The following is a 15,598-nucleotide window of genomic DNA, read 5'->3' as shown; positions in this document are numbered from 1 at the left end:
TTTTTAACATTCTGATATAATTTATTTGTTTGCTCATGGCTATAATGGTTTGATGGCATTTAATACAAAAATTACCATATTTTTACTCCATTGTTTTTTAAATGTATGCTTTTTATGTGTCTCTGTATATTCCATGCACGTGTGTCTATTCGTATTCATGTGTTTATGTATATGTGGAGGTATTCTAAAGTTAGTGCATGAAATATTCCCCTATCACACTTCTACCTTATTCTTTGAGGCAGAGACTAGAAATCAGGCCAAGAGCTCTCAGGTAGTCTCTTCCACAGATCCTCTGTGTCTGCCTGCCAAGTCAGTAATGACAGGTGTGCCATCTTCTCCACCTGGTATTTGTCATGATTTCTGAAGATTTGAACTTTAGCCCTTTTGCTTGTGTGATGAGGACTTCAATTGAGCATCTCATCAGGCCTGTTCGAATGAAAATGTTTTTGTTGATATTTTTATCATTTTCCCATAATTTATTCTTTTTATAGTAGTGTATAGTTTATGTCTTATAGTTTCTTAATTTTTAAATAATGTACCCTTTAAATGTCCCTGGTCTAGGGATTGGCAGCTTGACAGGCTCATTTGCTTTAGCTCTGAGGCCTTTTCTCCGTGTGTCCACTCTGTGCAAGTGGGTTCAAGCTCAATAGCTGCTGGTTTTCATGCTCCTTGCCTCTTTGGCAGGATTATTTTTCAGCACTTGCTTCTTCTCTCTACTCTAAGCCTCTAAATCACATTTTCCTCTACCTCAGACAATGCTTTCATGAAGTTGCTCTCTGCCAGGCCATGTCCTTACAAGACTCTGATGATTTCCTCAGAGTCCAAAAACTCTCTGTCTATTAAATCTCAAACATATTCTCTCTCTTTATGCTTCAGAATGGGCCTTCTTCTTCCTAGGAATAAACTGACTAACCATAATATGCTCTTTTATTTCCATACTGAGTCACACTCTGTCTATTATTTATCATCTATCTAACATCTATAATTTATCTATATCTGTCTATCATTTATCTATCCATCTACCTATCATCTGTCATTTGTCTATCATCTATCTATCTATTATCTATCATTTATCTATATCTGTCTGTCATTTATCCATCAATCTTTCATCTATTGGGGCTTTTTTCCTTTTCATAACTGCCAAGTGTACATCATAGTGTTTATTGTTTCCTAATTATACATAGAAGATTGTGGGTGATTGATCTTTGTCTGTTCTGATGGGAGTTGTGATTCCAGAAGATATGTAAAGGAATATTGCAGCTTTCAGAAATCTTCAGGTCACTATCACCCTCCATGCCCACAAAGAGATGTAAGGGTGTGAACCATTAGTTTTTCACATGACTGTGAAGACTATATAAGAATATGGACATCTAAAGCAAGGCATGAGTATTATTAAGGTAAATAAAATACTGTGGGTATGTAGTATACCATACTTGTATTTCAATATTCAGTCACAGTCTATATGGGCATGTCACATTACCTGTATTTCACAAAAACTGTAGAATGAAGAAAGAGGGAAAAGTGCATCAGAGTTTTTTCAGATTATGGAACTATGTGTGTTCCTGCTTATTTTAAGACTTTTACAAATTGACCTCTCAGAGATCAGCTCCCAGCCATGTTGTATGAAACAGACAGGAAAAATGCTGAGGCTGCAAGTTAGATTAGCAGCCAAGCACAGTTCTTCTCTTTATTCTTGCTCACTGCATAGACCCTGAGGACCTGTCTGATAGGACCCCGCATTTGAAAGCCACAATTTGGACACTGTAGTGGCTCACAGGCCAACATATAGTTGCTTTGTTTGAACGAATACACACATAGAGTCGCAGGAGACCTGGGACCTAGGAAAGATGCAAAAAATGCAGTAAATGGCTGGGCATTAGTTGCTATGCATTTGGTAAGGACTTAAGAAAAATAGAGATCTTCTCCCCAGTATTAAGTTTCTCAGTTAAAGAGACTTTGTTTTCATGTACAGTATGGTGACCCTATAGCAGACAAGAGTCTTTTAGCTGTGGAGGAAAAATAAGTTCTAGAAACTTCATTTATACAGTTGTGCCTGCAGTTAATAACACTGTATGAAAACTGATATTTATAAGATGATATATCTCATATTGAAAGTTACCTTAAGAACAACAAAAACAAAACTGAATAGAAATGAGTCAAACAATTTTAAAAATGAAGAGAATATTAAATTGTGGTTATTGTCACTGCGCTGTGGGGCCAATAATAAAATTACCCTGTGAAAAGTAGTAAAGGGTCCACTAGAGACCTATGAATGCCTCAGTGTTCTCAGAGTACACTGTTGATTTTCTCTTTGATATTAACCTATAAGTTTTAGATCTAGAATCCACATAAATCTACAATCTTGCATTTTTGACAGTTGGTACTTGTGTGTAATATAAAGTTTTTGTCACTGAAAGGTCTATGAGTCACTGCTAATCTTAGTGTTCTGAGAGGTCACTTTATTTCTCCTTTTCAGTTACTGTAAGATTTTATGACTTCAATATTATTTCCTTGGTAATTACTTCTGTTCTATTTTCAGTCTGATGATTCTGAAACTTATCCTACTAACTGTATATTGAATTACAGTGACAAAGAGTCTAATAATTTATCATCTATTTTTAGCATCTTACCCTAGTCTGTAAAGTATCAATATTCTCAAATTTGTCTTCTGTTTCATTATTCTTTTGCTAATGCCTGATGTTACATTTTTCATATCTAAATAATTGTGCTACTTGATTGATGCTTCTTTTTGGTGTAACATCTTAACCAGATATTATTCATTAATATGTTGAGAATTTTTATTGTTTCTTTTTTAACATATACATTAATATTATTACACATGAATAAAATAAACTACATACAGCAGGAAGAACCATGAAGCAATAGGGATTATATAAATGTTACATTCATAGTGATTTGGCTGTTTGTATTTGGCAGCCTTGATGTAAACATCTTTCCTATCTTGTTGGGTCTAAATGTATGAAATGAAGAATGAAGATCAATATCTATTATATCTCATCTCTATTAATGTGAAGATAAATATCTATCAAATCTCATCTCTATTAACTTAAAACATTTATCTTGATTTAAAAACATCTTAACTCCTTACTTACTAAGCTTAATTGAAAGACTAAACTATCTGGTCTTCAACCCCATCAGAGGTTTGAGAAGGAATAAAACTTACCTAGACATTCATGTCTCAGCCAGTCTCAGAGCTATTCAGAATTTTGGATGCACCAAGATAGGAAAGATGTTTTCTTGAAGCCTGTCAAACACAAATAGCCAAAGCACTGGGAGTGTAACATTTATATAATTCCTTATTGTGTCATTGTTATTTGCCGTAGGTAGTTTATTGTATGTGTGTGGGATAGTATAAATATATATGTAAAAAAATAAAAATGAAAGATTCTGATAGCCATAGGTCAATGGAGAGCTATATGTCCCTTTTGCCAGAGGCAAGGATTGACTTGTTTTCCTGGAAGAGAACAATTTTATAAATTCTTTAAAAATAAATCTATTTAGTTTTAATTAAAAAAACTTAAATACCTGAGTGAATCAGAAGTGTAGGTTAGCACTTTTAATCATAGCATTAAAATGTAGTTATAATGTTAATATGAATATTCTCTCACCATACATACAAAAATGAAACAAAATAAAGGCAGCACTATACTGTGTGTGGAAAACTGTGTAAAGCATATTGGTAATGTGTAAGGGATTTTCTCCACAGAAAAATTGGAAGTGGTCATTATTCTAGTATAAGTTACATTACCAAGTGTGTACGACACCCACATCTATGCCATCTTCTTATCTGATGCTCCTAGTCTGACTCGTCTGCCATTTTGAACCTACCACTTTCTTGCATCATGAGAAATATTTATACCCACATATAATTCAATAGCTTTCTCAAAATTGGAAAATCTCTCAACCCTCATTGGAGAAGATTCACCTTAAATGAGATGCTGGTTAACATAGAGCCCCACAGCTGGCCACATCGGAGTGTTCAGCCTTTAATGCAGTACATCCCTGCTCCGTTCCTCGCTGATCTCTGACTGAAGTGCGAGGAGATTACAAACATGAAGCTGCAGCAATGGTGATAAGAGCAACGTCACTTTTGTCCTTTTAATAATGACACTATGGCATTTTCTCCACTACAAATATTTGAGAACATTTTAAAGGCAAATATTTACAGTTTGAATACTTTCTTTGCCCTTACAATTAAGTGACTGATTCTGTAAGGAAATTTTAGCTACCAATGAGTACCCAGATCTGAGTTTCATGTGTTGTTTGACACTTCCCTTTTAATCTCTTTGATGGGTAGATGTATTATTTCTCACTGACCTCTCAAAAGTAGCAAGCTGCAGCATATGTTTCTTACTATGGAAGATGATTTATTAAAATCATCTCTACATACATTCACTAGTTAGCTTCCAAATGCCTTGTTGTCTAAGCATATGAAAAACAAACCTCTGAGAGAAAGTGACAAGAGTAAAATGAAAACCAATACTCACATTCTTTCATTTTATAAAAAGAAGACCATGTGCTGTTATTCCATGGGTTTTGGAATGATAGATTTTTAAAAATGTTTTAATTTAAAAATTAATCTTTGAGGAATGGAGCATTGCTCACAGTGATATGTTTAGTTGAGCAGCCAGAAAAAAGGTCAAGGGCACTATAGACACAGCAAACTGATCATTAAATGCAGTCACAGGAATGGAGCTCCAGGATGCTGAGAATGCAAATAAACCATTGTCTTAGTGATCTAATACCTTCTGGACTGTCATAGAAAATATGTAAAAATGGCTTTCATCTCTGTGCCTGTGTTATTTATGAGGATATTGCATGCCAAAGCACTGGATCAATGCTAGGCATTCAATATTATGAGGTGGACATTCAGAATTCTTGATGTTTCACAATAATTGGAGAATTATAAACTGGTTCAATCTATTGGCCCAGATGATTCAAGAGCATTCCATTTGTATTTCTATAAGTCAAATACTTCTAATTACTATGTGTCATTTAAGACATCATTGAACCTGTTCAAAAGACACTGCCATGTGAGTCAGAAAGAACCAAATATATTAGTTGCTGACATAGTCCTAATTTCTTCTTAGATAATGTTTTTCTGTATTTTTACATCATACTCCCATTTCTAAAACACACACCCAGATACACACACACACATCCATAGTATGTGCATGTATATATACATTCATGCAAATAGAAAGGCATATACACACTCATATTTACACACGTATAAACACACAGAGGCACATGCAGTTTAATTTTCACACCACTTAAAGGTGCTAATTTCTTTTCTTTTTTGTGTTCTTTGAATAATTCTAAGTTTTTGTGTCATTTGCTAGACTCCATATCAAAGCACTTTTCAATGCATTATTGTCAGGCAGAGAAATATCACATTTGATTATTCTGTCAATTGCTGCTATTAGTCATTTGTTGCTCAGGAAAACAAGTAGGCATAATATCTAGTTGACTGTCTGGAGGCTGAACCTAGCTGTTACAATTCAGAAAATGAGAAAGATAAAAACTGAGGCTTCCAATACTGATTCAAAAACTTTGCTATATCAAGCTTCTGTTAAACCAAAAAAAAAAAAAAAAAAAAAAAAAAAGTTGTGATTATCTTGACAAACAATTACAAACACTTAAGTAGTGACTAATTGTATTGGCTCTCTGTTGACCTATCTCAGAGATTTCACGAACACATCTATATAGAGCATAAAATTTGACCAATAGTTTATCACTTGCCAAATAAGAAACAACTTATGTATTACTTTCATAATGGAATAAATATTTTAATAAAGCCAAAAGAAAAATATAGACAATGAAATTAAGAAAAAAATGTGTTTGTTCTTTCCTATTAAAAGATCTTTCTTAGCTAGATTACCCAGCATAGCCAAAGACATAAGGCCCACAGTGAATTCAACATTGACCTCAAAACATCAAACAAAAGACTATTTTACATATACTATTTTCATGTGGTTCTAGAAGTTGTATTCAATACCTAAGAAATAATTATATCTAAACCATTGTTGTTGGGAAGGGCAGAAGGTGTGTCAATGGCATCTGGGTGCAAAAGACAATGTCACATCCAAATTGGGTCTGGGGAGCTGAAGAAAGATTGTATTTTAATCAAATTTTAAAGAAAATTAAATATGAGACAACTTTAAGGAAAATATCAAAGGAAGGACATTTTTCAGGAGAAAAATAAAGATATCTCCTCTTTAAAAACAAAACTATTTGCTAGATCTGAATCGGGGGTCTAGGTTTACTGCATGCATTGTCCTTGGTTGGTACAGTAGTATGAGCTGACCCGCCTGGGTCCAGATGTGTGGAGAGCGGAGACTGTCTCTGACATAAGCTCTGGCGCCCCCTATATGTTCTCTTCCCCTTAGTGGGGAGGCCTGGTGGCACTCAGAGGAAGAGGAATGATGGTAGGCTGTGATCATATGGTGGGCGAGGAGGTACCTTCTGTCACAGGATAAGGGGAGAGGTAAGGTTGAAAGAAGGAGGGAGGGGACAGTAAGATACAAGTATAGGGATAACAATTGAGATGCAATCTGAATAAAGTATTTAAATTAAGAAAACCAAAAACAATGCCTTTTGTTCCCCAAATCTGAGCAGTTCAGTTCTTCAAATCTGACAGTGAAATAAAACACTTTTCGTGAATGCTAAACAGAGATGCAGTCGTTTGGTGTTTGCTGAAGTCTTGTTCGTGTTTGAAGTGTGAGGGACCAGCAGAATCGGAGCTTCACCAAAATGTATGCTGCGTTCTATACTGCACATGAAAAAGAGGAAGATCTGTATATTCTCTAAGCAATGGTCTGTGGAGAAATATTTTTTTCAATTTATAGCAAAGTATGCATTTAATACTTCAATAAATATGAAGATAACCTTGATCACCCAATCTTAGAAAACACTTATAAGACAGTACAGTTAAAACCATGGCATGTGGAGAAGACAAAATGAGTATATTACCTGTGCTTTCCTGAGACATTTCCGACAATCTAAATGCAGTGAGTGCTGGTCACAATGGTTTAGGATTGCCACGTAAAATTAGTCTTGGCTGGATTGTATGAGAAAGTAGCATGTGACTAATACCATGCTTTTAAACTTTGAAATGGGAGTTTTATCTGATGTAGATATTTATATACATTTGATGAAATGTTTTCAAGCATAGGGCATTTTGGATCATTTAACTTTAATGTCTTTATATTAAGCTCAGATTCAGTAAAAGCAATAAAGTTTGGACATAACATTTACCCAAAAGGCTTTTATTAGGACATTCCTTGTAAAGTCCCCTTTCTTTTACTAAAAGGGATGTTGTCTCACTGCCTTAGATCTCTGTGAAGAGGAAATGGAAGAAGCACGCCCAGATATGAACCAACATATTGACCTACATCTCTTGCTTTGCACATCACTTCTCCCTACAAAAAAACATTTTTTTACATCTTTTACCTTTCTTCATTTGTCTTGCTATTCCTATAGATATTTCAAATTTCCTTTTGAAAATCACCAAATTTCTTTCTGTTTTTTTAAATTTCTTAATTTAATGCTATTTATGATGAAAATTTTGAGTTTGTAGTACAGTGTTCAGTGCTTAAGCCCAGGCACAACTTAATGGATTAAAGGTGCTTAGTGAAAATCCACTCCATTCATGATGAGAAAAACATGGGAAACTTTGTGAAACATTTAATATCTCTTCATTTACAAAGGAGCTTAATTATTTGCACATTCTGTGTAGACTAAGAAGTTTGATGTGTAAAACAAATAACAAACAGCTACAGGAGGCTTATAGCAATTTCAATTGTAATGAATCTCTGCTTTATAAAAAAGAAAATAAAAACAATGTTCTGTGTACACACACACATACACATGAAGAGAGAGAGACAGAGAGACAGAGAGAGAGACAGAGAGAGAGACAGAGAGACAGAGACAGAGAGACAGAGACAGAGAGAAGCACAGAGTATAGCATACTCGCAAAGTAGTGTTCCAGCTGGTAAGAGATCATGAGTTCTTGTGAAACACGGAATTCATAGAAAAACACTAATTAAATAAAAAGAACAAATTAAACTCATATACAAAAACCCCAAAGTATTTCAACACGGGGAGATTACTTAAGAAAGAACAAATAAGAGTCATAGTTGCATTATTTGAAAAGGGACAGTGATTGCTGGCTAGAGGAAGGGATATTACCTTTGTCATTAGCATAACCACCACAAGTTGCCCATGTTCCAGGAAATAATATCCATTCATACTTTTTCAGGAGCATCTTAAAACTCTGTGGGTCACCCACATCCAAAGATTTGAGAGAGCAGGAAGTGTTTTGGCTTGTGACAGTGGTACAAATCACACCACTTGAGTGGGTTACCAGAGCCCTAAACCAGAAGCTCATTTCTGGCATGAGAGAGGTCCCAAGAAATCATATTATACAACTGACTCCCAGAAAGCAAAGGAAAACAGAAATGTCAGGAAAGAAATTTAATACTCTATTTAATCATGTGGAAAGACAGAACAATAATTTTTATCTCAATTTGGGGGTAACTGGTATGAACGTTGGATTAAAAGGAGGAAGAACTGACAGGGGGCCATGCATAAGTACTGGCTTGGTCAACTATGATCTGGTCTATAAGGGATTTCTGAGAATGAGTGTTTACTGAAATGATTATTGTTTCATAGTAGAGCGGCTTCTGTTCCCATTATGGGTAGTTGTCCATTGTGGGGCCTCTGTTCCCATTATGGGACAGCTATTCCCATTGTGGGTTGGTTGTTCAGACTTGAGCAATTTCATAAGGAAGTGACCTGCTTACAGGCTTCCTCATTTCTTGAATCCAAGGTAACTGTATGTTTCAGGTAGTGACTTGAAGATCTTCAACACATTCCAGAGGTCAGGAAAGGATGTCATAAATATCTCTATAATTTTTGAGACTTTAGTTACTGTTATCTTGTCTTCAGCCCAGAGAAGAGATGACCAGTTTCTGATGAATATTATTATAATGACTAAAATATGCACATGCAGAGATGAACAGGAGTCTGACTGTAGTGAGACAGATACAAAATAAAGTCATAAATGCTAAATAGCTCAGCAACACTAGATGTAGATAAAATGTCTCTTGTGATTAGAATGTCAGGGCCTTTGTTTTTTACTATGTAGCAATGCAAGGTCTTTCTGTTTCATGTCCACTGAATGTTGTGACTGACATAAAACAAAACAGAAGCATCAAATCTGTCTTCACATCATATTGATCAAGCCTATTTTTGACAGGACAGTGTAGCCAAACTCAGGAGGGATGTATCACATGACTTTGCTGGAGTTGGCCGTCAAGGAAAAATAGTTGATATGCAATCCCTACAGTCAAGAAAATCTGTCACATATATATTTTTAATGGGGAGTTTAAAATGTCAAGACAAAGGTTGAAGTGTCATCCACAAAGAGCAAGAGATTTGATGGAAATCTATATTATATAGTTCCAGATTTATGCTGTATGGAAAAGTCGGGAACTTCTCTGGGGAGGTGCCAATGCAAAAGTTTTGGTCTAGTTTTCCTATGGTGGTATTGAAGATTGCCCCTGATTATTAAATCTTATGTCTTTTCCAAAAATCTGCAAAGTAACTTGGCTACTTGGCTCCTATGCTGACATTAAGCTGAACGCTCATTCACATTGACCTCATGTGAGAACTTTGGTAACTCATGTAAATGAAAGCCCAAGAGCTTTTGTACTATAGAATTCTGGATATATGGAAGATACTCTTTTATTACTCCTAGCAATGAAAGAAGAGTGCCTTGTAAATACAAAGAAGTTGTGAGGTAATCCAAACAAGAATAGAGATCTAATCAGTGGCTAAGTAATTGGAGAGGCACTTTGTAAGTGTGTAGTAGTCACTTTTGTCATTACTGTGACAGAAAACCTGACTGAAACGGAGGACTGGTTACTTTTGGCTTATAGTTCAGAAGCTATCAATCATCCATCACACCTGTGGGGAAATGTGAGTGATCTTGGTCCTCAGTGGTGAGAATCATGGGTAGTTGTTTGTTTTAAGATGCCTATTAAATATTAGAGGCCTCTGGCTGACTGGAAGCAAGCTCTACTTCCAGGCGATTTACCTCCGTTAGCAGGTGTACATATTTCAAAGCAGTGGTTCTCCACCTTCCTGATACTGCACGCTTTAATAGAGTTGCTCATGTTGTGGTGATCCCTAACCCTAAAATTATTTTTGTTGCTACTTCATAACTGTAAATTTTCTACTGTTATGAGTCTTAATGGAAATACCTAACATGCAAATGGTCTTAGGCAAGCCCTGTGCTAGGGTAGTTCAACCCCAAAAGGTTGCACAGCCTCCCCAGACAGTGCCACCACCTAAGGATAAACTATTCAAACATATGAACCAATAGAACACATTTTACGTAGAAACCATGATGAAATTGTGACACCCCTCACATCTTTTTAGTAAAGAAATCCCAATACATACAACAAATGCATTCTAGGGCAGATTTGTTATGCATCACAATTTCCATTGATCTGGGGATGCTGACTTTCAGGCTACAGACTTCAGAAGCCAAATGAGGAAACTAGTCACACTCTCAATATAATTTTTATTTCAATTGTTCACTTGTTTCAGTTATTATTTCAATTGTTCAGTATGTACACTTTCATTTTATATTTACTTCTCCAGGAAATTTGTATCAAAAACTTAACTCATTTTAAAATATTCTAGAATGAATGGTATTATGGTTAATAAATAAAACCTCCTTAAAATGTATTGTCAAAAATGTGAAATACATGCTAGAGAGATGGCTCAATGGACCTTAGTTCAGTTCTTAGCATGCATTGTACACCAGGCAGTTTACAGCTGCCTATAACTCCAGCACCAGGGAATCTGATGCCCCTTCTGGCTTCTTTAGGCAAACAACACACACACACACACACACACACACACACACACACACACACACACACACACACACGTGTACATACACACACCACCACCACCACCACATCACAAATAAAAATTTAAACTTACAAGACATAATTGTAGATTTTTTTCTGCTTCATTAATATAGCTTTCTTTGTTTAGTCCTTACCAGCTTCTTGAAGGAATGTTAAGGAAGCCTTTGCCTCTGACATGCTCTCTGTACTGACATGTATGCTTATTTTCAGAGCTGGAAGCTGAGGACTGGTGCAAGCACCTCTGCATGGAATGCCTAGGGACGAGGCTGAATGACATCAGCCTAGGAGAGCCTGACCTGCTGGCAGCTGGGGTGCAACGGGAACAGAATGGTGAGTGAGCACCCACATTTCTGTTATGTCAGGTGGGCTGACAATGGAAAGGAACGCAGAGATGCTTTAGCACATTTATGCTTTAGCAGTTTATTCTCATTAAGGGTGTGGCCCTGGTCATGAACAAGCTTCTGTGAAAGCTATATAGCAAAGTGTATTTGAGCAGGCCAAGTTAAAAATGGTAGGCTAAAAAGTAAAAAAAAAACACAGTGTTTAGGATGTATGGAAGCAGGGTGGGACTGGAAAGTGTTAGAGAAGGGGAGTGAATATAATAAAAATTCAGTGTATGGAATTCCTTAAGAATTAACAAAATATTGTAAAAAGAAAGCAAACATATCAGCAAGTAATTAAGAAATTTTCAGTGGTAGAATAGCAACTAGAGAAAGTTCTAAGGTTTAACCCAGGTTCCTGGTTTCGTGTTAGTGACAAAGCCATATGTCTAAAAAGTTATGTAGTTTTATATTTTTTATGTAAGGCTTTTCAATGAATAACTTTCTTTTATTTTCTTCTTTGATGATTAATATAGATTAAAGTTTATATTAAAACATTTAGCTTATCTGGGCATTAAATCTTTAAAATATTTGGCTACTATTACTATTGATGGAATGTGGTTTATGTTTTTACCTATTAAATGCTGTATAAATTCACAGGTATGTCTGCTATCATATGATAATTTGAGTTTCCTAGTCTTAATTAGTAATGCTAATGAAACTGGTTTCATCTATTAATATATTGTTCAATGTGATGTTTTAGGTTATATTTGTGACAAATTTTAATTGATCACCAATGCATTTTATCAAATTTCAAAATTATCATTACAAGCAACAAATCTAGTATTAGGAATGTAGAAACATCTCTGTGATACTCAATTGGTATTATTAGTGAAACTTGTTCCTACTTTTAAAAAGAAATTGGGGAGTTACCAGTAACATATAAGCTAATCGCACAGGTTAAAACATGTTATAAGACCCCTGGGCAATCAAAATCTTTTTGCTACAGAGAGAATGTTGCTAACAAGTATCATTATCTCACAGTCTATTAAAAGTCCATGTTTTCTTTGTTGCTAAAATGAGAAATGAATAATTTCTTGCTGACAGATCAAAAACATATACAAAGGAATATATATGTATATTTACATCACATGCTGTCTCTTATGACAGTTTTTTTATTAAATCATCAAGGAATTCCAGAAACTCTCTTATAATTTGTTTTTCATATTCTCAGTCCTCTCCCATAGTCACTCAGATTTCCAATTCTCTGATTGTGTTCTGGAAGCTGTGATAAGTACAAAACATCCATAACTGTGCTGTGTAATATACACTACTAATTCAAAGTTTAAGGTGTTAAAACTGTGGCTGAAAAAGAATCAAGGGCATAAGGAAGTTAAGCTTGTACACAGAAAGACCACATGTGTCTAGGTAAACTATATGTCTTAACTTCAAATGACTGGCATTGTATATTGTTTCCATCTAAATGGATAATGTAATACTTCAGTGTCCTGCAATTCTGTTTCAATTCGATGATTCCCTGGGTTTGTATTGAATCTGAAAGAAAAATTTCAATATGGACTCCAGGACATGCAAGTATTGAATTATGTCCAAGAGTTATACTAAAATACAACTTTTCTTTTTTAAAAGAAACACAAGAGAAAAAAACAAAGCAAAAATAATTCATGTAAACTTTACAACAGACTTGAAATTATAATACCAGTAAAACTAAAAAAGGTCTATCTGAAAAGATTTTTTATATAATTTTAAACATGGATTAGGTATATGTAATTTTAAATATGTATTTCACAAATCTATACATAATTATTGAGCTGGAGAAGGTGATGGTTTGTTCATTTAAAGGGCAAATTATGCCTGATACCTTTTCTAGTTTGCTTTCAATTACACTGTCCAAAAAATGGCTAAACATGAGCTAAAAATGACAATAGATGCAAGAAGGTAAGAACATAATGCTCAACCCTAACACAGAGCTACAGGCAAGTAAGGAACACTGACCGTGAGAGGAGTAGTCTTCCTCCAGCTATCATCCCTGAAAACACAGACCTCTGGTGTATTTTAGAGCAAGCCTTTAGCTGGGGCAAGGCAGATATTACCTCCTAAGCTATTCTGCTCTATCTCCCATTTTTCATCCCATGCAGTATGCTTCTAGTAATTTCTTTTTGGGCTACCAACCATCTGTAATCCCCAAATACTAATGTTCTCCATCTCTTTCCATGAGGAATGTCTGGGCACACATAGCTCTTTACTTATCCTATGGTGATTTTCCTCTTTTTCCTCCTGTCTGTTCTTTCTCAAGATCTTCTCAGCCTTCACAACGCAAGGACTTTAGCCACACCTATCCCATTTACCTGCCCGGGTGTGTGGACTTTTTATTGGTCAAATAGGAATAAGTTTTTAGGCAAGATTACATAGCAATACTTGAGACACATTAAAAGTCAGCAAGCAGTAATTAGCATCAAAATACATCAGACCACGTACAAAAAGGGTGTATTTTCTTTCCCCAGGAATCATCTTGTCCTTGACTACTAAGTCTTTTTAATATACCCAGTCAGACTGCACTAGAGAAAAGTAAGTTTTTCTTTGCCAGTGAGCATCAGTTGCAGATATCTTCTCGCTTAGGCTGGGAGCTCATGTGCACTTCCTCTTCTCAGTGTTGGGACCCCATCTGCCTTAAACCTATAGGTGTCATTTGCATGCTCCTACAGTGTTCATGTGTCCATCAGTCCTGTTCTGCCTGAAAAGTGGTTTTGGGTTTTTTGTTTTTGTTTTTCAGTTTTATACCTTTAAGTCATCTATCACCTCTGGTTCTTACAATCTTTCTGCATCCTCTTTTTCACAGATCTCTGAGTCTTAGGGATCTGTGATTTTGATGAAGAATTCTCATTTAGGGATGAGTGCTCCAATGCTTCTCCACCTCTGCACATTTTTTTTTTTTTTTTTTTTTTTTTTTTTTTTTTTTTTTTTTTTTAACTTTTGGGTCTCTGTGTTAGTTTCTATCTACAGCCAGAAGAAAATTCTCTGATAAGGATGAGTGAGGCACTGGGTACAGAAGAATTTCATTAGGAGTAATTTCACTGCTATGTTACTTTAATAGAATAACAGTATTTGGTTTTACCCCAGGCCCATCACCTATCTGGTCTTAGGTTCTTGGCCATTTTAGCAGTGTAAGGTATGGGTTTCATTTCATTGTGTGGGCTCTAAATCCCATCACCAGGTGGCTGGTTACTCTTGTGCCATTTGTGCTATGTGGACCACTGTTAAGCAAGTATATCTTGCAAGCAGGTCACTTTTGTATGTCATGGGGTTTGTAGCTGGGTTAGTAACTAACTTTATCCTCTGGTAGCCTAGAGAGTACCTTTAGGACTACACATACTAATCAGTAGGAGTATCGCTTCTAATTAGTCACCAGCTCAAGTTCTCTGTGCTCAGTTAAATATATTGTGTTCTTTTCTGCAATAAGACCTTACAATCAGTTTGTGGAGCATAATTAATAATACCCTTGACAATAACTTTTGATGTTTGGGAATTTCTATTTTCTCCTTTGGCCAATGTGATGTCATTAATTTTTATATATTGAAATAAATCATTTATTAAATATTTGACATTATAGATTTAGTGCTTTTTTTCCTTAAGTTGTTTTGATATCATTTATTATCTTCTAAATATAATTATTTTTTATTGTAAATTGCATATTTAGGTTTACATTGAACTTTTTTTCCTGAGAGATAAGGTCTATAGGCTTTTAGATTTCCATTAAATAAGTTAATTTAATTTGCGGTAGTCTTTTACTACTGTCTAATGAAGGAAAGTTAAGCAGTTGGTTTTTGACTGCTTTGTTCGCATTAAACATGCTATTCATTCTCTATTGCTGTCTTGATTCTTCACACAGTTTGATTATGCTTACTTCTAAGCCAGCTAAGAATGGATACTTATGCAAATAACTTTAAAGGTGAAAGATGATGTGGGTGCTGAGATAAATGTGGTTATTTGTTACACTCTTTACGGTGATCATCTTTATCACGTGCTGTCAGCTGCTTTCACACTGGATCTGAATTCCCCATAACTAACAGGAAATGTTAAGCAAATGCACCTCTCTCCCTTCTGTCTCTGTCTTTCTCTGTCTTTTCTCTGTCTTTCTTTTTGTGTCTCTGTCTCTCTGTGTGTGTGTGTTTCTGTTTGTTTGTGTGTGTGTGTGTGTGTGTGTGTGTGTGTGTGTGAATGTGTGTCTGTTCCTCTCTCAAGGTATTCATATAGGCCTTTTCTAATACTGCCTTAGCTCCCAAATAATCGACACAG

The 15,598-nt window shown here is 35.4% G+C and overlaps 1 protein-coding gene across 1 annotated transcript in view; it reads left to right on the top strand.

The window, feature by feature from the left end:
* The window catches only part of Dok6 (docking protein 6), a 402,354-nt gene that overhangs the window by 221,104 nt on the left and 165,652 nt on the right, over positions 1–15,598 (top strand). The window contains exon 4 of the mRNA XM_051163890.1: positions 11,175–11,294. Coding sequence (XP_051019847.1) covers positions 11,175–11,294 — 120 coding nt within the window. The remainder of the gene's footprint in view (positions 1–11,174; positions 11,295–15,598) is intronic.

The sequence above is a fragment of the Acomys russatus genome, chromosome 20, assembly GCF_903995435.1.
Source record: "Acomys russatus chromosome 20, mAcoRus1.1, whole genome shotgun sequence".
Taxonomy (NCBI): domain Eukaryota; kingdom Metazoa; phylum Chordata; class Mammalia; order Rodentia; family Muridae; genus Acomys; species Acomys russatus.
This window is presented reverse-complemented; position numbering and strand designations above follow the sequence as displayed.